General features: G+C 42.6%; 2 protein-coding genes across 5 annotated transcripts; one reads left to right on the top strand and one right to left on the bottom strand.

Moving 5' to 3' along the window:
* The first annotated feature begins 528 nt into the window (after nucleotides 1–528).
* Nucleotides 529–7,171, top strand: LOC117578886 (PTB domain-containing adapter protein ced-6). Of its 3 annotated transcripts, none has more exons than XM_034264684.1 (7): nucleotides 529–1,033; nucleotides 4,649–4,960; nucleotides 5,053–5,486; nucleotides 5,559–5,803; nucleotides 5,861–6,319; nucleotides 6,380–6,510; nucleotides 6,573–7,171. In XM_034264684.1, the coding sequence occupies exons 2-7, from the start codon at nucleotides 4,682–4,684 to the stop codon at nucleotides 6,630–6,632; spliced, it is 1,608 nt and encodes a 535-aa protein (XP_034120575.1). In that variant the 5' UTR covers nucleotides 529–1,033; nucleotides 4,649–4,681; the 3' UTR covers nucleotides 6,633–7,171. The 3 variants fall into 3 exon arrangements, with proteins under 3 accessions (XP_034120575.1, XP_034120574.1, XP_034120573.1); XM_034264683.1 differs by lacking the exon at nucleotides 529–1,033 and adding an exon at nucleotides 1,559–1,694; XM_034264682.1 differs by lacking the exon at nucleotides 529–1,033 and having other exon boundaries at nucleotides 5,559–5,794.
* Nucleotides 7,172–7,416: 245 nt separating this feature from the next.
* On the bottom strand, nucleotides 7,417–15,635 carry LOC117578887 (pyruvate dehydrogenase (acetyl-transferring) kinase, mitochondrial). 2 transcript variants are annotated; one of them, XM_034264686.1, is made up of 6 exons: nucleotides 14,861–15,635; nucleotides 9,793–10,000; nucleotides 9,538–9,728; nucleotides 8,899–9,473; nucleotides 8,737–8,835; nucleotides 7,417–7,661 (listed from the first exon to the last, which is right to left on the bottom strand). In XM_034264686.1, exons 1-6 carry the CDS (start codon nucleotides 14,982–14,984, stop codon nucleotides 7,587–7,589), a joined length of 1,272 nt encoding a protein of 423 aa, XP_034120577.1. In that variant the 5' UTR covers nucleotides 14,985–15,635; the 3' UTR covers nucleotides 7,417–7,586. The 2 variants fall into 2 exon arrangements, with proteins under 2 accessions (XP_034120577.1, XP_034120576.1); XM_034264685.1 differs by lacking the exon at nucleotides 7,417–7,661 and having other exon boundaries at nucleotides 8,051–8,835; nucleotides 14,861–15,634.
* Nucleotides 15,636–16,142: the final 507 nt, after the last annotated feature.

The following is a 16,142-nucleotide window of genomic DNA, read 5'->3' as shown; positions in this document are numbered from 1 at the left end:
TGTTTTCTCAAATCCGCGCCTGCCTGTGTGAGTGAGTCCGCAGCTCCGACCGCAAAAGAGAAAACTACGCTTAATCTCCTACGCTGGAAACGTGTGGGCATGTGAGAGAATGAACATCTAAATGTCTGTATATTGGATTTAATCTTTGATCTTTACTTGACGTATTAAAAGTAAATATTTCCCCCCTTTACATCATATTACATAAATACCATTAGGAAACAAATGTACGTTATTTAAAACAAACAGTTTTATTCTCGGTACATCTTCGAAAATGCATACGATGTAGAGCATTTGAGTGTACAGCTAGCCCATTCTCGGGTTCAATAACAAGTTTTACATTGCCTACCAGGGCTGGTGTAAGTCGCTTCGCTCTCATAGTAAAAGCAACTACTGCTTCGATCTGGCTTCTCTTGTCCAACTGCATTCAAGTCTTTCGTGCCTGAGGAGAGCCAGAATTGTGTAGCCCTGGCGTGCCATGGCGAAAGAGCCCCGTCAGTATTTTGGTAAAATCAAGTCCCGCAGTCTCTTGGCAGACGGCGCGATCGAAAACAAACCAGCGGACCGTGAAGGTGCTGAGGATATTCCACATCGCATTGTTGTTGTAGTAGATGTGGTTGTTGTTGCTGTTGCTGCTGCGGTTGCTGTTATCGTAAATTTGCGCAGTTCGTTCGCTAATAGAAAAAACGAGAAGAGAGGGACGCGACTAGAGAGCGCGCGCAAAAACTAAACGGTTTTTTTTTTCATTACAAAGAGACGACAAGCCGCTTGCGTCGCCGCACCTTCTTGCCTTACCGTGCCAGGCCACCTTTCCAGCATTCCCGCAGCATCCTTGCCCACCGCCGTGAAGCCATTGCCGTGAGCGTCCGTCGCGTGTCCGTGTAACTATAAAAAATCTGTGCCGTCCGCAGAGCACCATCATCGCATCAATTGCACTAATTTCTTCAATCAACGGACAAGGCAACCACAACGAAACCAAGATTTCCAGATTTTTAAACGAGTGAAACTAGCGAAAATTGTTTAACAAGTAACTAAAGTAAGTGTGCAACTAAATCCGCGCTCAAAAGATAAATTTCCTTGGGATTTGCGTCTATAAAAAACTAAACGTTTGTTTGTCTTACACGTCATTTTCTGCAGAGTCATTAACGAAAGGCAGGTCATGAGAGAGGGAGAGAGAAAGAGAGAGTAGAGAGAGCGCCGATCAGTGAGTGGGCGGAAGAGAGAAGTAGAGAGCGAGAAACTGCAGAGTGCATCACTGATGTCTTTGTTTAACTGGGAATTTGTTTAAAACTACTTAAAACCATTAAAACTAAAAAATGCACTCATCTGCTCACTGTTGCTCTCATAGTGTTTGATTTGAAAAGTTGTTTATTTCTCTGGCGCTCCCATGGTATAGCTTTATAAGGTGGGGCGACCTCTTGTAGTAGCGTTGCTTTGGAAGCGTATCTAGATCGTAGAGCGGAATGAGCTAACCTTAAATAGTTATACCATGTTCCCCCCTTTTGAGTGTGTGTGTGTGTCCGAGTGCAAGTGAATTAAACGAAACGACTTGAAAAACTTGGAGCTGGGCTTTTTTGTTGTGTAGTCCGCAGCTGTCTCCCGTCGTGTACGTATGTGATTGGCGCCGTGGCGCTCTAGAAATAGCGGTGAAATACACTTGTAACTGTGCTCCTCCTTTGCGACTGTTGAGATTTACGGTATGCGTGTTGTGGCTGATCTAAACCTGTGGTTAGCTGTAAAAGAAAAGCAAAAGTGCCCCTGTAGTTACTCTCCAAATACAATGATTATTAAAAAATTAGCATTTGTGTGTCAGTGTGCTGCTCAATGAAATCTCTTGTGTGTTTTTTCTGCATGGCCATCTTGCAACACATTCCCGTAATTGCTGCAAACAAATAGTCACGCACAAAAGCAAACAACACGCAGAGCCCCCCGCTTCCCCCTTTGCCTAATTATGAAAGTTTGCCATAAAAAAGCCGCTCTCTTCAGTTTGTTGTTGCTGCTAGCTGACTTGCTGGCTGGCCTTGTGCAATGCTCTACAGTCGCTGTCCACGAAAAGCAAACACCTGTTGAAGAGTGCTTGTGCCACCAGTGTGGTTGGTTGCCCAAAGAAGCTCCAAAGAAAGTGTCTGCTCAGCAGGAAAGGAAAGAAAATACCCATAAACACATCAGCAGAGAGCTGTGCATAAAATATATGACTGACAAGCGATTGAAACGCTGGAGAGAAGCGAAAATGGTTCACAATCATTTCACAGTCAGTGCACAGCGCAGGTCCAATTGGATTTGAGTACAATCCGCCTCCACCTGCCGTTCACCCCACTGGCCCCACTTCAGAGCATGTTCGGGCATATTCTCGTACCGCCATTTACATATTGGATGTACTTAACGACTCTGCCGTTGTCTAATCTCCCTCTGCGGTATTCAGTGATGACTGCATAGCTTTTTAAAACTGAAATCTAGCTTTCTTAGGAATAGCGATATTAGGGTTTTAGAATTCAGAGTGTAAAGTAAAAAAACTGTCAGAAATTAATTAAAATTTTACTTGGTTGTTAGACAATCTAATACATCTACATATTTAGATAATTTATGTAAGTTTGACAATTTGAAACTCATTGTTGCATACAGTATGTATGGTATGTATGTACATGTCTCCCATTCTGTGTAACATCCCCATAAAAGTGGAAGATTAGTGTCAAGAAGCTCTTGTTACATTATCAGTATTAATTTAGCTCATTCCAGCACTCACTTATTGATGCCATGCCGCCATATCAAGCTTTATTTTTGTGTGTTTTCCTACGCTGTCTGCATTCCAAACGATGCGGGATGAGAAGGATTGTTGTGATGTAGGGGAGGAGAATCATCTACATGCGACGTCAAGAATGACTTCCGCGACATCTCTTAAATATAATGTGTGCATACATTTGTACACTTGTAGATTGTGTACCCCAGTACTTATGTATGCTGTGTGCTTTGCGGTTTAGTTGTCGACATTATCTTTTGTTCGTCGTTTGAAAATGTTGCTGCTGCTTAGCTTCAGTTTTTTTTCGTGCCTACTCCTCCCGCCATAATTGCGCACAATTGCACAGGGTATTCGATTCGAAACGTTTGTTTTTACTAGGAGCTCTGTAAGCTCTGGCGTAGTGCTATTTTCGAATTTTTGTATTTTATAGCCCGCCATCGGTCGCTGTCGTCATCGTAGAGCCCGCAGTCGTCGTCTCTGGCCGTTTTTGGCCAATTTAGCTTTCGCTTTTGTGATTGCCTAATGCCACCGCCATCCGCACACTCTGCTCTGGCTGCCCCTCCTCAATGCCGCTAGCAACTCCAAAATAAATCAAACTTAAGAAATATATGTGTACACACACAAATCCGTATGTGAGCCTGCATGAAACAATCACAGAAAAAAAGAAATAGCAACAAAAAACAATAACACAAAAGCTTCATTAAATTTTGCAAGATTTTTCTTAATTATGAGACGGCACGAAATGTGAGAATTGCACGAGAGGGAACCCACAAAAAACATCTCGCGTCCGTCCCCAAGGTGTGACTTTGATCCAAAAGCGAGCTTTGCGACTTTGTTCTAATTCTGCTTTTTTTTCGTTTTTTCACTGAAAAACTTTTGCCTTATTGTCTTGGCGGCAGACACAATGACATCCAAATGTGCATATGAACTTACCTGTACGTGCAGACAGTCCGTTTCAAAACTGCAGGGCATTTCCCTATTGCTTTGAGGAACACTTCTTACAATAATTTTAAGAATAAATCGAATGGGAAACGAGTGGATCCATTGGATTCCCGGAAACAATCGAAATCTCGAATTTCATTTAAAAATCAATTATTATATTTTACTAGCGATAAACCGGAAATAATTCAACAAAAATCTACAAAAAGATTCAATTGCAATTGAAATTGTCTTGTCTGTTTCTTGGAATTAATACAAAATTCCCCCTGATAATTGTATTCGACACAGTTCAAGTTATTATTTTAATAAACAAAAGTGTAAAACGTATAAGAGCATGATTCTTATCCGGTTCGTGACTCAAAGCGATAAGCATCGATATTCAATAACAAAGGTGGGATACAATCTCATTTACGAAGCATCTGATGGTGTCTATCTGCGACTTTGTTCTTAACTTTAGTGATTTCCCAGCTTTGAAACGTACTGTAAATACACTGAACAAGTACTCATTTATGTACATATGTACTTGTATGGGATATGTCCAGGTCCAAGTGCATTGATGGCGACAGCTGATGGCTGCCTGCCTGGTGGTGCCACTGCCTCCCAGCAACAGGTTTGCCGCTGACGTAGTTGACAGTGTGGGTTTGGCTTACATGAGGCTGCACCTAAGCCCCAGCTCCCTCACATTCGTGTCTTTCTCTGCCGCTCAGTGACCCCCCCCTAGAGACTTCTCTCCTCTCTCTTTCTCTCTCTCTCTGCATCGCAAACACGATTTGCAATTAGCCAAAAGAATACATTTAGATTCAGTTGGTTGTATAACAATAATTAGCAGTACAGCAGACAGCAGCCAGCATACATCATTCAGCTCTGGCGACAGCTGGAATTCAATTTTAAATAAAATAAGACGGAGATGATGGGATGAATGTGAAAATCGGCGCTGGTCAAAGTTTAAATTGAATATCATTTTTCCGATTGCAGCTTCGAAAGACAAAGACGACGCCAACGACGACGATGCCTTATCAGCCAGCAAACAGCAGTGGAAGCACCGGGGGCAGCAAGACGGCTGCCAAGATGGCGCAGCTGAAGTTCTGGAATAAGCAAAATAGCAGCAAGCAGCAACAGCAGGACAAGGACAAGGACACCGTCAACGAGGGCAGCATCACCAGCGGAAACAACAACAGCGGCAGCAGCAACGGTGGCGACTCTAAAAGCGAGTCGAAAAGCGGCAAGCGCAACTGGCTGCACACGCCCGAGCAGCTCATCAGCGGACATGCGGTCTATCTAGTCAAGGTGAGAGTAAAATGCAGTGAGATCAGAGATCCAAGTGTGACGACCTCCAGCTGACACCGATTCATTGTCTCTCTTTGTCTTTCTTTGTGCAGTTCTTTGGTAACCTGAGCGTGGACCAACCCAAGGGCATCGAGGTGGTCAAGGAAGCCATAAGGAAACTGCAGTTTGCGCAGCAAATGAAGAAGGCGGCCACGGGCACCCAGGAGAAGTTTACGAAGCTCGAGATAACCATCAGCATCAAGGGGGTGGCCATCCAGGAGCCGCGCACCCACAAGATTCTGCACCAGTTTCCGCTGTACAATATCTCGTATTGTGCGGACGAGAAGGGTGTCAAGAAGTTCTTCAGCTTCATTGCCAAAACGGTCAAGACACGGGAGGGCGAGTTGACGACAACCTCAAATGGCCACACCAATGGCAGCGGTAGCCCCAAAACCGAGGAGAGCCACGAGTGCTTTGTCTTCATTTCGAACAAATTGGCCTCGGACATAACGCTGACCATCGGCCAAGCCTTCGATTTGGCCTACAGGTGAGATTGGCTCTGGCCTCAACAATTATTCGAGTAGCTTCAACTTAACTGAGATTCGTTTTTTGCCTACAGAAAGTACATGGACAGCACCGAGAAGACAAATCTGAGCAAGGCGCAGCAGCAGATCAATTATCTGCAGCAAACAGTTTCCCTGTACAAGGAGCGACTGAGTGAATTATCCTCAAAATTGCCAAAGGCCGAGCTGGATGCCATGCTCTTTAAACTGGGCATCAAGGATATTCTGGAGGTGCCACCTTCCAGTGAGCTGCAGAATGGAATCGATGCCAGCGGCGAGGCTCTGAGCAACGGCAAGCTGGGTAAGCTTAAATTAAATGCGACAGAATCTTTTAATTCATTGTCTAACCGTGTTGCAGACGAGGATAAGCTGCTGATTGACACAATTTCCACGACGGCATCGGTACACTCCACGTCGCCCAGCTCCTTCTTGCCCATTGTGCCGCCTCGGAACAATCTGTCTAGCCAGATCAGCATCAGCGGCAAGAGCAACAGCCAGAAGATGGATGAGCTGCTGCTGAACTCCGACTCGGACAGCGATTTCGATCCACGCGCGGAAGAGTCCACACAGGATAGCCATGGCAGCAATGGCCGCAATGCTATCAGCAATGATTTGTTTGGCTTCGAGCCACCCAAGAGCTTTGGCCAGCAACTCTTCTTCAACAACAACGATCACAAGTTGCAGAACAACAACACCAACAGCAACAGCACCAACAACAACAACATTACCAATAGCAGCTTATTAATAAACAGCACCAACAGCATCAGCATGAACAGCAGTGGCTTCTCCAGCGAGCTAAACATAACGCCGCCTTTATGTAGGTTTGAAAAATATTCCTTAAATGTATAACTTATAACTGGATAATTTGTCATTGCAGTGGCACCGCCGCCAAAGATTGCTGCACCCAGGCGCAGCACCTCGGTGACAACTAGCAATGGGCTGAATGGCAACACGGATCTATTCGGCTCGGATCCCTTTGAGATGAGCAATGGCCCGACCATATTTAAGGTGAGTTCTTGACATCCCCCACAAAATAGCAAATTCATTGGAATGTTTTTCCGCTTTTGCAGCAAAATCAGCTGAACATCGACGACTTCTCGCTGGAGAGTTTGGATCCCTTGCGGAAGTAGATATGAAGGAAGTGCTATCAAGGCCATTTCACCAGGGAAAAGCAATTTCAGTTAATCCCATGGGATGGATGTTTAATCGTTATCCGTTAACCTTATCCGTTTCAAACATTTCCCCCTAAATGTTTCTCCGATTCGCACGCATTCCAACTCGAATTATAGAATGTGTATTATTGTTAATATATATATTTGTATTGTATTGTATTTATTATCATTGATTTTTGTCGATTTTATATTGCATTATTATGATGATGATTTTCCCACTATTATTATTGTAATTATAAATATGATTATTAGCCGAGCTGGAGAGATCAAATCAAAGGAAAAACAAAGAGTAAAACAAACATCATCCCATTTGTTGCTGTTGTCGAAAAGTAGTCTAAATGAAGGTCGAGCGAACAATGTTAAAGAGTGATAATGTGAAAAAGCGATAAAACTAAAACTAAAACTAAATGTGAGAACTTGTATAAAATAATTGTAAAGAGAAGCCCAAACGAATGAGAACCGATTATTGTATAGCACAGCAAATGAACAATATTTAATGTTATCGATGCAATATAGAAAATTATTATTATTATTATTATTACTATTATTATTGTGTATGTAAAGAATAAAATGTAGTGCCTAAAAGAAAACTTCCATCGCCTCGACTGTTGATCTTTAACGAATTTTGCTTTATTTATTTACCATCGTTTTTGAAAACAACACGAAAACTTTACTAACGTTACTGCCATGAATACGAGTACGAGTACGAGCACTTTTTTGTAGAGATTGATGGCTTCTCTTCTTTTGCTGTTGCTGCTGCTGCAGTTTGGGAATGTTTTTGCCTAGAGCTAGTGAAAACATCTACGTTATGCCTGTCCTTGTATATCCAACTGTGTTGTTCCTGAATCATGTGTCATATGTGTAAGTCCTTAACCTGAGTAGCTGTTAGCAGTTTGCGTGCGTGAAATCGCCTTAAGCATCCTGGACAAAGTCATTGTAGCGTTTCGGTATGGTGGCCGACAGCTGTCTGGCATTCATATCCGAGCTCTAGAAAATCAAAGAGTTTCATAAGGCCAAAGAATATCGATTCTAAGCTCGGGTAGTGGGTGTTACTATTGATCAGTTTTGGTTTAATTCCAAAGAGGTTTATAGATTTTTCAAAAAACCATAAATATAACGCCAACGATTGGAAAAGTTCTAAAAAAAAGAAATTATTTATGAGCAGAATAATAATTGAAGTACAGGCAAACCAAAAACAATCAAAATAGCAAGCAATTTCTTTAGTTTGGAATCAATTGTTATTAAGGGAAATAATGAGAACACGGGAGTAACTGAAGATGTTGCCCAGGATCTGTATCCTACTTTCGAAACATTAATTTTAAAACCAAACAATAAACACAAACAGAAACATAAGGAATCGGTGTTGTTGTATTTCCGTGTGTATATATAATTTCAACAGTTTATTTCTTTAAAACTTTCATCACTTAACATATACATTTAAATAGTGTGCTCCAAAAGAGAAATATATTGTATAATTTGTTTTTGCATGCAGTTTGGGGCTCTTGCCTAAATAAAATCCACAAATTATAGCTACTTTCGTAAATTTTCTCATAACATCTTTTTTCTGTTTGAGTGCTTGTGTATATATGTGTGTATATATATGTAAATATATCTTGTAGATCGTGTTTAATTGCTAGAAACGTAATTATAAAAGCCAATGTAACCGTATTTGCCGCTCCAATCGTCTCCGCGAAAATAAAACAGAACTTGGGCCCAGCTTCTTCGGAGTGAATAAAATGTTTGTGGAATGTCAAATGTTAAAATGACAAAAACTGGATAAAAGTTAAACAATCACAACAGTGGGATGAAAGGGAAAATGGTACATACAAAAAAAGGGTCGTATTTAACATTAACATGAACATACAAAATAAATAAACACTTTTCACTTGATCGAGTTTTGGGTTGGAGGCGATTACGGGTGCTGCTGTTCGGGTTCTGTTCGGTTTGGATTGGATTGGTGCAGGATGGGGCAAACTTTTTACACAGCCAGGCGATTTCTTTTGGCATTATCACTCGCCTACTGGCTGACGGCGTTCGTCTTCTTCTTTTTGGGGTATTTTACCTGATTGGACCAGTCGCCCGTAGGCACCGTCGCGCGATAGAACTTCGAGCTCGTCTTGTTGAAGATGGGCAGTAGCTCGTTGGCCTCATCGGACAGAGCCTGGAAGCAGAGACATAATTAATATATATATTCAGATAACAAGCAGAAGTATATTTTGCAGACCTTCAGATAGATAATGGCATCTGTGCCGAAGCCCTCGCACGAGAGCAGCACAATGTCGCCATGGAAGTAGCGTGCATAGAGGCGGGATATGGGCAGACCGTACCCATAGCCGGCCAAAGGAACCGTGTGCAAATCCGACTTGGATGGCTGCGGAGCCGTGCTGTACATGTACTTGAATAGCTGGTCCGTTTGGGAGCGCGGAATGCCGCCGCCCTGATCGGAGATCTTCACGCAGATGTCTTCCTGGCCGCGACAGATGGCCACCTTGAGGGGCGGCAGGGTGTCGCAGTTGTCATTATTGTGATGCTCCACCACCGCTCTCATGGAGTTCTTGAAGAGCTCGAAGAGCATGTAATACAAATGCGATGGCACGTACACAGTGCGGATGGGCAGGTTACCCTCCGGCTCGCTGCTATGCTCCTGGATCTCCAGCGCTGGGCTCGTCAGATAATATTGATCACAGAGGAAGCGGGCGTTCTCATACGCATCGCGCACCACGTCCGACAGGTCACAGGCTGGGTCCAGGCAGCCGATATGCCGGCCACCCGAGTGGGGATTCGCTCCAAAGAGCAGAGCTGCAGAAATGCAAGGACAAGGTTGAGTGGATCAATCATCTTGATGGTGATCTCGACTACTCACTGTGCTGGTTGATCAGCATCCGGATGCTGATGCGAGACATGTACAGCCGGTCGAGAAAGTACTGTATGGAGCTCTCGGTGGGCGCATCTACCGTACCGCCCTCGTTCTCCTTCATTTCAATGACGCCCTGGGCCATCGTCTGCACCACATCGTTGTGCCGATTCCTAATGAGATCCAGATGATGCACAAACCTGAAACAAGCATTCAAACCATTAAAATCTTGGCCTGAAAAAATCGGAAGATCTGCTGACTCACTTGTGCAAATTGTCGTGTGTGGGATCGGCCTTCTCGTACTCCAGCACCTCCTCGAAGCTCTTCACGTACCAGGAGCTCACCTCGCTGACCGATCTGGTGTGCAGCAGATTGTCCGGCAGAAGGGCAATCTCCTTCATAATATTGGCCAATCGCACCGGCAGCTCCTTTCGCAGAAATATGAACGACTTTTTCTCGCAGGCATTTTGACCTGATTTGGAAAGTAAACAACAATAGAGATTATAAAAGTCGAAATTATAAGTGCAAGATCTATGGTACACAGTATTGTTTGTACGGCGATGTCTTATCAATACAGCCACGTTTCATGTGCATTGATCACGAGCTTGCAAATGACAGACTCATGCCTCAGTTCATCACAGCGAAACGAAACTAGCAATCAGTTTATATTATATTATTGACTCTATATGATTAGTTTACATACTCATTACACTGCATTTTTATATGTGCAGCAAAATGATCAGAATGGAAGAAAAATAATAAGCCTTGGCCACTAATAGAACCTTTGCTTAAATCAATTGAATTAATTATCAATTTCCTCAAATTACATATGTACATACCAGTACAATTTGGGTACAAATGTACTAAAATTATGTATGAATAAGGTACATATATGTTTATAAAGGCGAGTCAGCTCAGCTCCTCCTAAGTTCAAAGCTCTCGAGGCAAAGAAATTAACAAAATAAACCACAGAAAACTTTGCCCTCGTCAAGTATTTTGCATTCCCTTTTGTTCTTATTTGTTTTCAATACTATATCTCTCTCTCTCTGTCTGTATGTGTGTGTGCGTGTGTTTCTCTCTGTTTCTGCTTGTTTGTCCATTGTCAACAGTTTCGTAACAAAAAGAAGCAAACGAAACAGCCGATTGAGGCGTACGTACAGACAACTGATAACGTTCAACAAAAACGAACTTTCGAAGGGGCCTTGACCGGCTGCCAGTCAGACACGCCCCCATTTCTGTGGGCATATTTTGAATTGCATTTAGGTATTTTTGTTTCATTAATGATTATTGTGCCCCAGAGTCATCAAAATGTATACTGATAATTGGCACATTCAGAAAATTAGTCGCACTTAATTGAAATTCGAAACCCGCAACGAAAACAAAACAAAAGCTATACTATATAAGATTTGATACTCAAATGGGATATGTATAGCCGCGTACACACTAAAGCATAAATTGGACTCGAGCCGCCCCGTTGATGAGGCAATTGTAACGAACAGGCCAACAAAACAGAATCAATAAAACGAGTTATTAATCGTATACCAAATAATACGGGAAGAGAAGCGATAACCTGATGGACTGGGCCGAAAAACAAATCGGAAACAACAAGAAGACGGCCAGATTAGGGGGCCAACGCTTTTGATATCCTATCAGATCGTACGTTCTCACAGTAAAAATCGGAATATGTGTACATATGTACATACATATTTTTTTAACTTTATGATATAAAAACTGAAAAAAAACATCGCCAAGATTCCAAGAGAAAGAACTTGCCAGAAGCTGCCCGAAACGTAGGCAAAGATGGAGAGAGGCACATCAAACAATGGTGGAGAGAGAGAGAGAGAGAGATACAGCTGTGTTGAAGAGTGAGGTGATCGAACACACGCGTTCACTTCCACTTCCCGCACTTCCACTAGTCTACCCCGCTAGTTACTGATTGCTGATATGACCTCAAAATAAAGCTTTTCGATGAGTTGTTTTTGTTTGCTTGTTTGCCATTTTTCTGTTCTCTCTTTTATAGATGTTTGTTTGCAGCTCTCCATATCTGTCTCACCTTCTTGCTTGCTTATTTGTTTGTTTATGGTTCGCCCTATCTGTATCTCTCTGCTTCTTGATTACTGTCTCTGTCTCTACCACTTTCTTGATTGTTGTCGTCAAAGCCAAATTAACATACAGACAAAGCTCTCTCGATCAACTTGTCTGCCCCGTCTGGCACTGCGATGCATTGCCACTCACTTTAATTCTGAAGATAAGGCCCACTCACCCTCACTTTCATCGGCGGGAAATTGAAAACGTATTAAGCGAATTAATCATTTATACTATATGCATTTGCACAGTTGGATAATTGCCTCAGTCCAGAGTGCCATATAAATCAGAAGCTTCCACTCGAAAAATGGTTGCGTGATGGCAACGGTAAATTGAAAGCTTAGCTCGCATTTAGTATCTAGAGGGAGGGCAGAGATTTGAATTGAAAATTGGCTTACATTCAATCTCCCATTATCGCTTGGAAAATTCCTTACTTTGCTGGAATTCAATCATCACTGGTGCATTAAATTATGTACCACGGAAGCTCGTTCTCCCCTCCGCTGCAAGAAATGCAATTCAATTTGTCCCTGTGTTCCCCCACTTTCCTTAGCCTTGACACTTTACTTTATCAATGCGATAAATGCAATTACATTAGGAAGGAAAGGGAAGGAAGCAACATGTTGAAGCAGCAGCCGACGACACACCTCGCTCTTTCACTGACCCTCTCTTTGACCAGCTATCTCACTCTCTACATCAGGTTCAACAGCAGTTTGCCGGCCTTTCCTTTCATCTACTTTGCCTGATAATCCCTTTCATCTATTGCATCAGCTCCTACTCATCATCATTCCGCATTCAATTTGGATCAATTTAGTGCGAGTCTCCTCGCCTATCCTCTCTGTCACATTATTTCGGGTATACTTGACTCACATTCGCCCCGGACAAACTACGGCGCGTGTGGAAACGACTACGTATTTATTTCGCTTCGTGGTGCACACTTTTTCGGTAACTGTTGACGTCTGCCGTTTATATTATGTATTCACATATATTTTCGATGTTTTTGTTCTAGCTGGTTCAAAGTCCTAGCCGTGAGATCTGTGGAGTGTTGTCTTTTCGTCTGGCCAAAACAAAGTCCAAATTGTGGGTAGGTTAAAAAGAGCCGACACCATCCTGGACTTTGCCCAATACGGTCACTGTATGCTCTGATCCATCAACAAATTTCCATTATACAATATTTTACGTTTATGCACATGACAAAAAATATAAAAAATAATATTTTTTTAGAGACCAAATTGTGTGTTGCCCACGCAGCCAATTGTCACATGATCAACTTGGGCCTTGCCAATAGATATCACTCTCAGAGAAAATTCCGGCCCCCATTATATTATACCTATGTTTATGTTAAGATTTTCCATTGATAGCACGAACTAACCTTCAGATATTAGCCACAACAAAATCTTTCTAGTATAAATTCTCCCCATAAACATTTTGCGATAGCAGGCTCCCCCCCTCAAAAAGAAAAGGGGCAGTGTAAATGGGGCCCGTCAGCAGACGTGAATTTTCGTACCCTTGTCCAAATTGAGCACATCAGATCTCGAACCTGATTCAGTACACTTAGATCAGGTTCGAAAGAATGGAAACAGAGACCAGGAGGCGTTAATCGATGGCTCACCTGAATTATTCGTATATACTAACTATGTATGTGTATGTGATGGGACTGACAAACAGATCGATTCAAGTATAAACTAATAACATTGCCACCCAATCTATAGATATAAACCCAAATTACTCCCAGTTTATGAGCCAGTGTATATGTGGGGCACGGGACGGGCAGTAAAGCCACTAAAGTACACCACAATTAATTATTGGGTACAGTTGACTACAAAAACAAATGGAACACAAACAAACCTTATCTGGCGCCTGGGCTCAAAGTTCAAGTATGGGCCGGCCAGGCGCTTATTAGTTATTAATTTTACTAGTTAAAGGGTGTGTATAGTGGGGGAACAACCTTGTGCAGGAGAACTAACTAATTTATAAAAAGAAAAGGAATGGAATCCCTTCATTGAAGTCATTCAAAGCAAGTACTGCCTTTTAAAGAACACAAACGCAGGCATGTGAAAAGAGATAAAAACAAGAGCCTCTTGTTTGGGTCTAAATATAGATGATAATAGCACAGTATCCTGAACCCAAAACCAAGCCCCTTGGCCCGTCAAGTTTTTTGAATACCCTTGCAGAGGGAAGGACCATTCCAGTCATTCCAGAACATTCCAGTCAGCAATGTTTGGAACCGCTTAATTTTTTCTGCAGGTGTAAAACAACATATATATTCACTTATATTACTCGTTTATCATAAAAAAAGAACTCTGCTTATTCTGGACTACAATAATATTTGCAAGGGTATTTTTAGAATCGTTCTGCAGGGCCAGCGAAGAGCCTTCCATCTTGCTATTTTCATTTTCCAGCCAAGTGGCTTTGACTTTCTGTGCAAGTCAGTTGCCATTTATGTCGAGGCAGCAGCCGGCAGCTAGAGGCCCCAAGAACACTGTGGAAAGAACCTTAAACACGCGAGCAAACAAGGCCTGAATGCTATGAAAGACACTCCAGCTGCTGGCTTTGTAGCAGTGTGCGCGTGTTTGTGTGTGTGTATTTGTGTGTTCGAGCTCTTTCTGGGTTGTTTCGCTTGTTGGGGCAGGTTTATGGTGAGGCTTAGAAGGGAGTAACCATATTGTTTAGGGATAGCAGAGTCGCCTGCCTGACATTGAAACGTCATTGAAGGCCACGTGCCATACATTTTATGGGGGCAGGAAAACTGATTTCCCAGCGCTAGAATTTCATCGCCAAAACATGTTTATATATTCAGAGACAACAACTTGACTCATTCTAACTTCCGTCCCGTTCAACAGGCAGCGGGCAGCGGGTGCGGGGGCCGTGTTGAACTGAACAGAACTGAGTATTCAATTGTTTGAGCGCCTCCCTCTCTGTACCGCTCTCCCCCGCCCGGCACAATCAACAGTTTGCTGAGAACGAATAAAAAGCTGCTTAATTGACAATTCAATTGGGCATTAGATAACGGGAACGTTGCGCAGTTTAGCCACAAAACTTTAAACATAAACGAGGAAAATCTTTCAGGTTCTAGAAGTCTATAAGAGAAATATTTGTTTGGAAGAAATAATTTCTGCTTTGTTCCAGTAGTATCGATTATGCAATAGTGAAGGGAAGGTAAATCGGATACGATCAAAGCGGAACGTGTCAACGTGGACTACGTGTCTAAACAAAACACATTGAATAATTAATATTTAATAACACTCACCAAAGTCCATAAACTGTTTGATGGATAGCGGCGATGGGTTGAAGCCCGAGTAGAAGTCGAGCATTTTGGCCAGGCTCGCCATCGAGGACGAGGCGGACGAGAGGCGAACCGGGAACAGCCGCATTTCGTGTGTGTGTGTGTGTTGTGGCTTCGCGGGGGGATTGAGTGCTTACTGGTTGTAGTTTGCGGTTGCGGGGGGCGACCTCTGATTACGCTGTTGTGGTTATTTACCGGTCTTCTCTTATCTTGAAGAACTTTGTTTTCTGCCGAAATGTGGTGGAAAGCACTTTAGACCAAAGCGCGTGTGTACGTGGGAGCGTTTGTATGCGTGTGCGTGGGAGAGGGAAGCCGGTAGGCGCGATGTCCTTTCGCTCACCTTCACCTCGCCGCAGGACGTTGACCGGCACAAAATTCACTTTTCTCTCTCGTTCTCTTTCTGTACCTCTCTGCTCTCACAACAGCTGGCAATAGGCAATATCTCGAGGAGGTTCCACTGCTTGATCCAATAAATCAATGGAGAGCTTTAGCACAAGACTATGCAAAATGGAGGCAAGCTATTTGTTTAAACGTAATGATGTGTGCCAGTGTTAGCTGCTAATATAGTGTCGGCGGCTTTCCTGCTGATGTCTTTTGTTGGCTCTGTGGGCCGTGGTGGGGCGTCGTCTTTGTTGCTGCTGATGCGCCATAAAAGTAATTATAAGCGCGGGATGCGGAGATGTTTTGTACGGTATTTTGCAATGTTTATTTGTGGGGCGCGTACAGTGTGACCGAGCAGTTATCGATCAAATATACCGCACGCCCCTCAAAAACATACCTCATTTTCCAAATATACCATCATTGTTAAAACATTTTCCTCGATTTTCATATTCCGCTTAATATACCCAGCTAGTTAGGATTCTCAGCCCTTAAATTATAACTTCATACGATTGGTAGATCAATTTTCTACAGTGGTGTGTTACCTAATTTTAACTCTTGGTACTTGTTGTATGTACGTACAGTTGGATCAAAGTTGGATGGATTGATGATCCTTCAACATAAAGTTTAGTGTGACCGAAATTCATGGCAGGTAAGGCCTTCCTTAAATTTCCTAAGATCAAACAGTTTTCATTTACCCTGGTTTTGTTTTGGGGTTTTCTTGTTTTCTTTTTATTAATACACTTATAACATATAGTATAGTATAGATTTTGGTTATCGTCAATGAAATTATCCCAATTGAATTGCAATAATGTTCAAAGAAACTAAAATCGGGTTTCTCTGCTCACCAGATCTTAAGGAGATATAT

Source organism: Drosophila guanche, unplaced genomic scaffold (genome assembly GCF_900245975.1).
Source record: "Drosophila guanche unplaced genomic scaffold, DGUA_6, whole genome shotgun sequence".
Classification (NCBI taxonomy): Eukaryota; Metazoa; Arthropoda; class Insecta; order Diptera; family Drosophilidae; genus Drosophila; species Drosophila guanche.
Note: the sequence above shows the minus strand (reverse complement) of the source record. Positions and strands in the feature narration are given on the sequence as shown.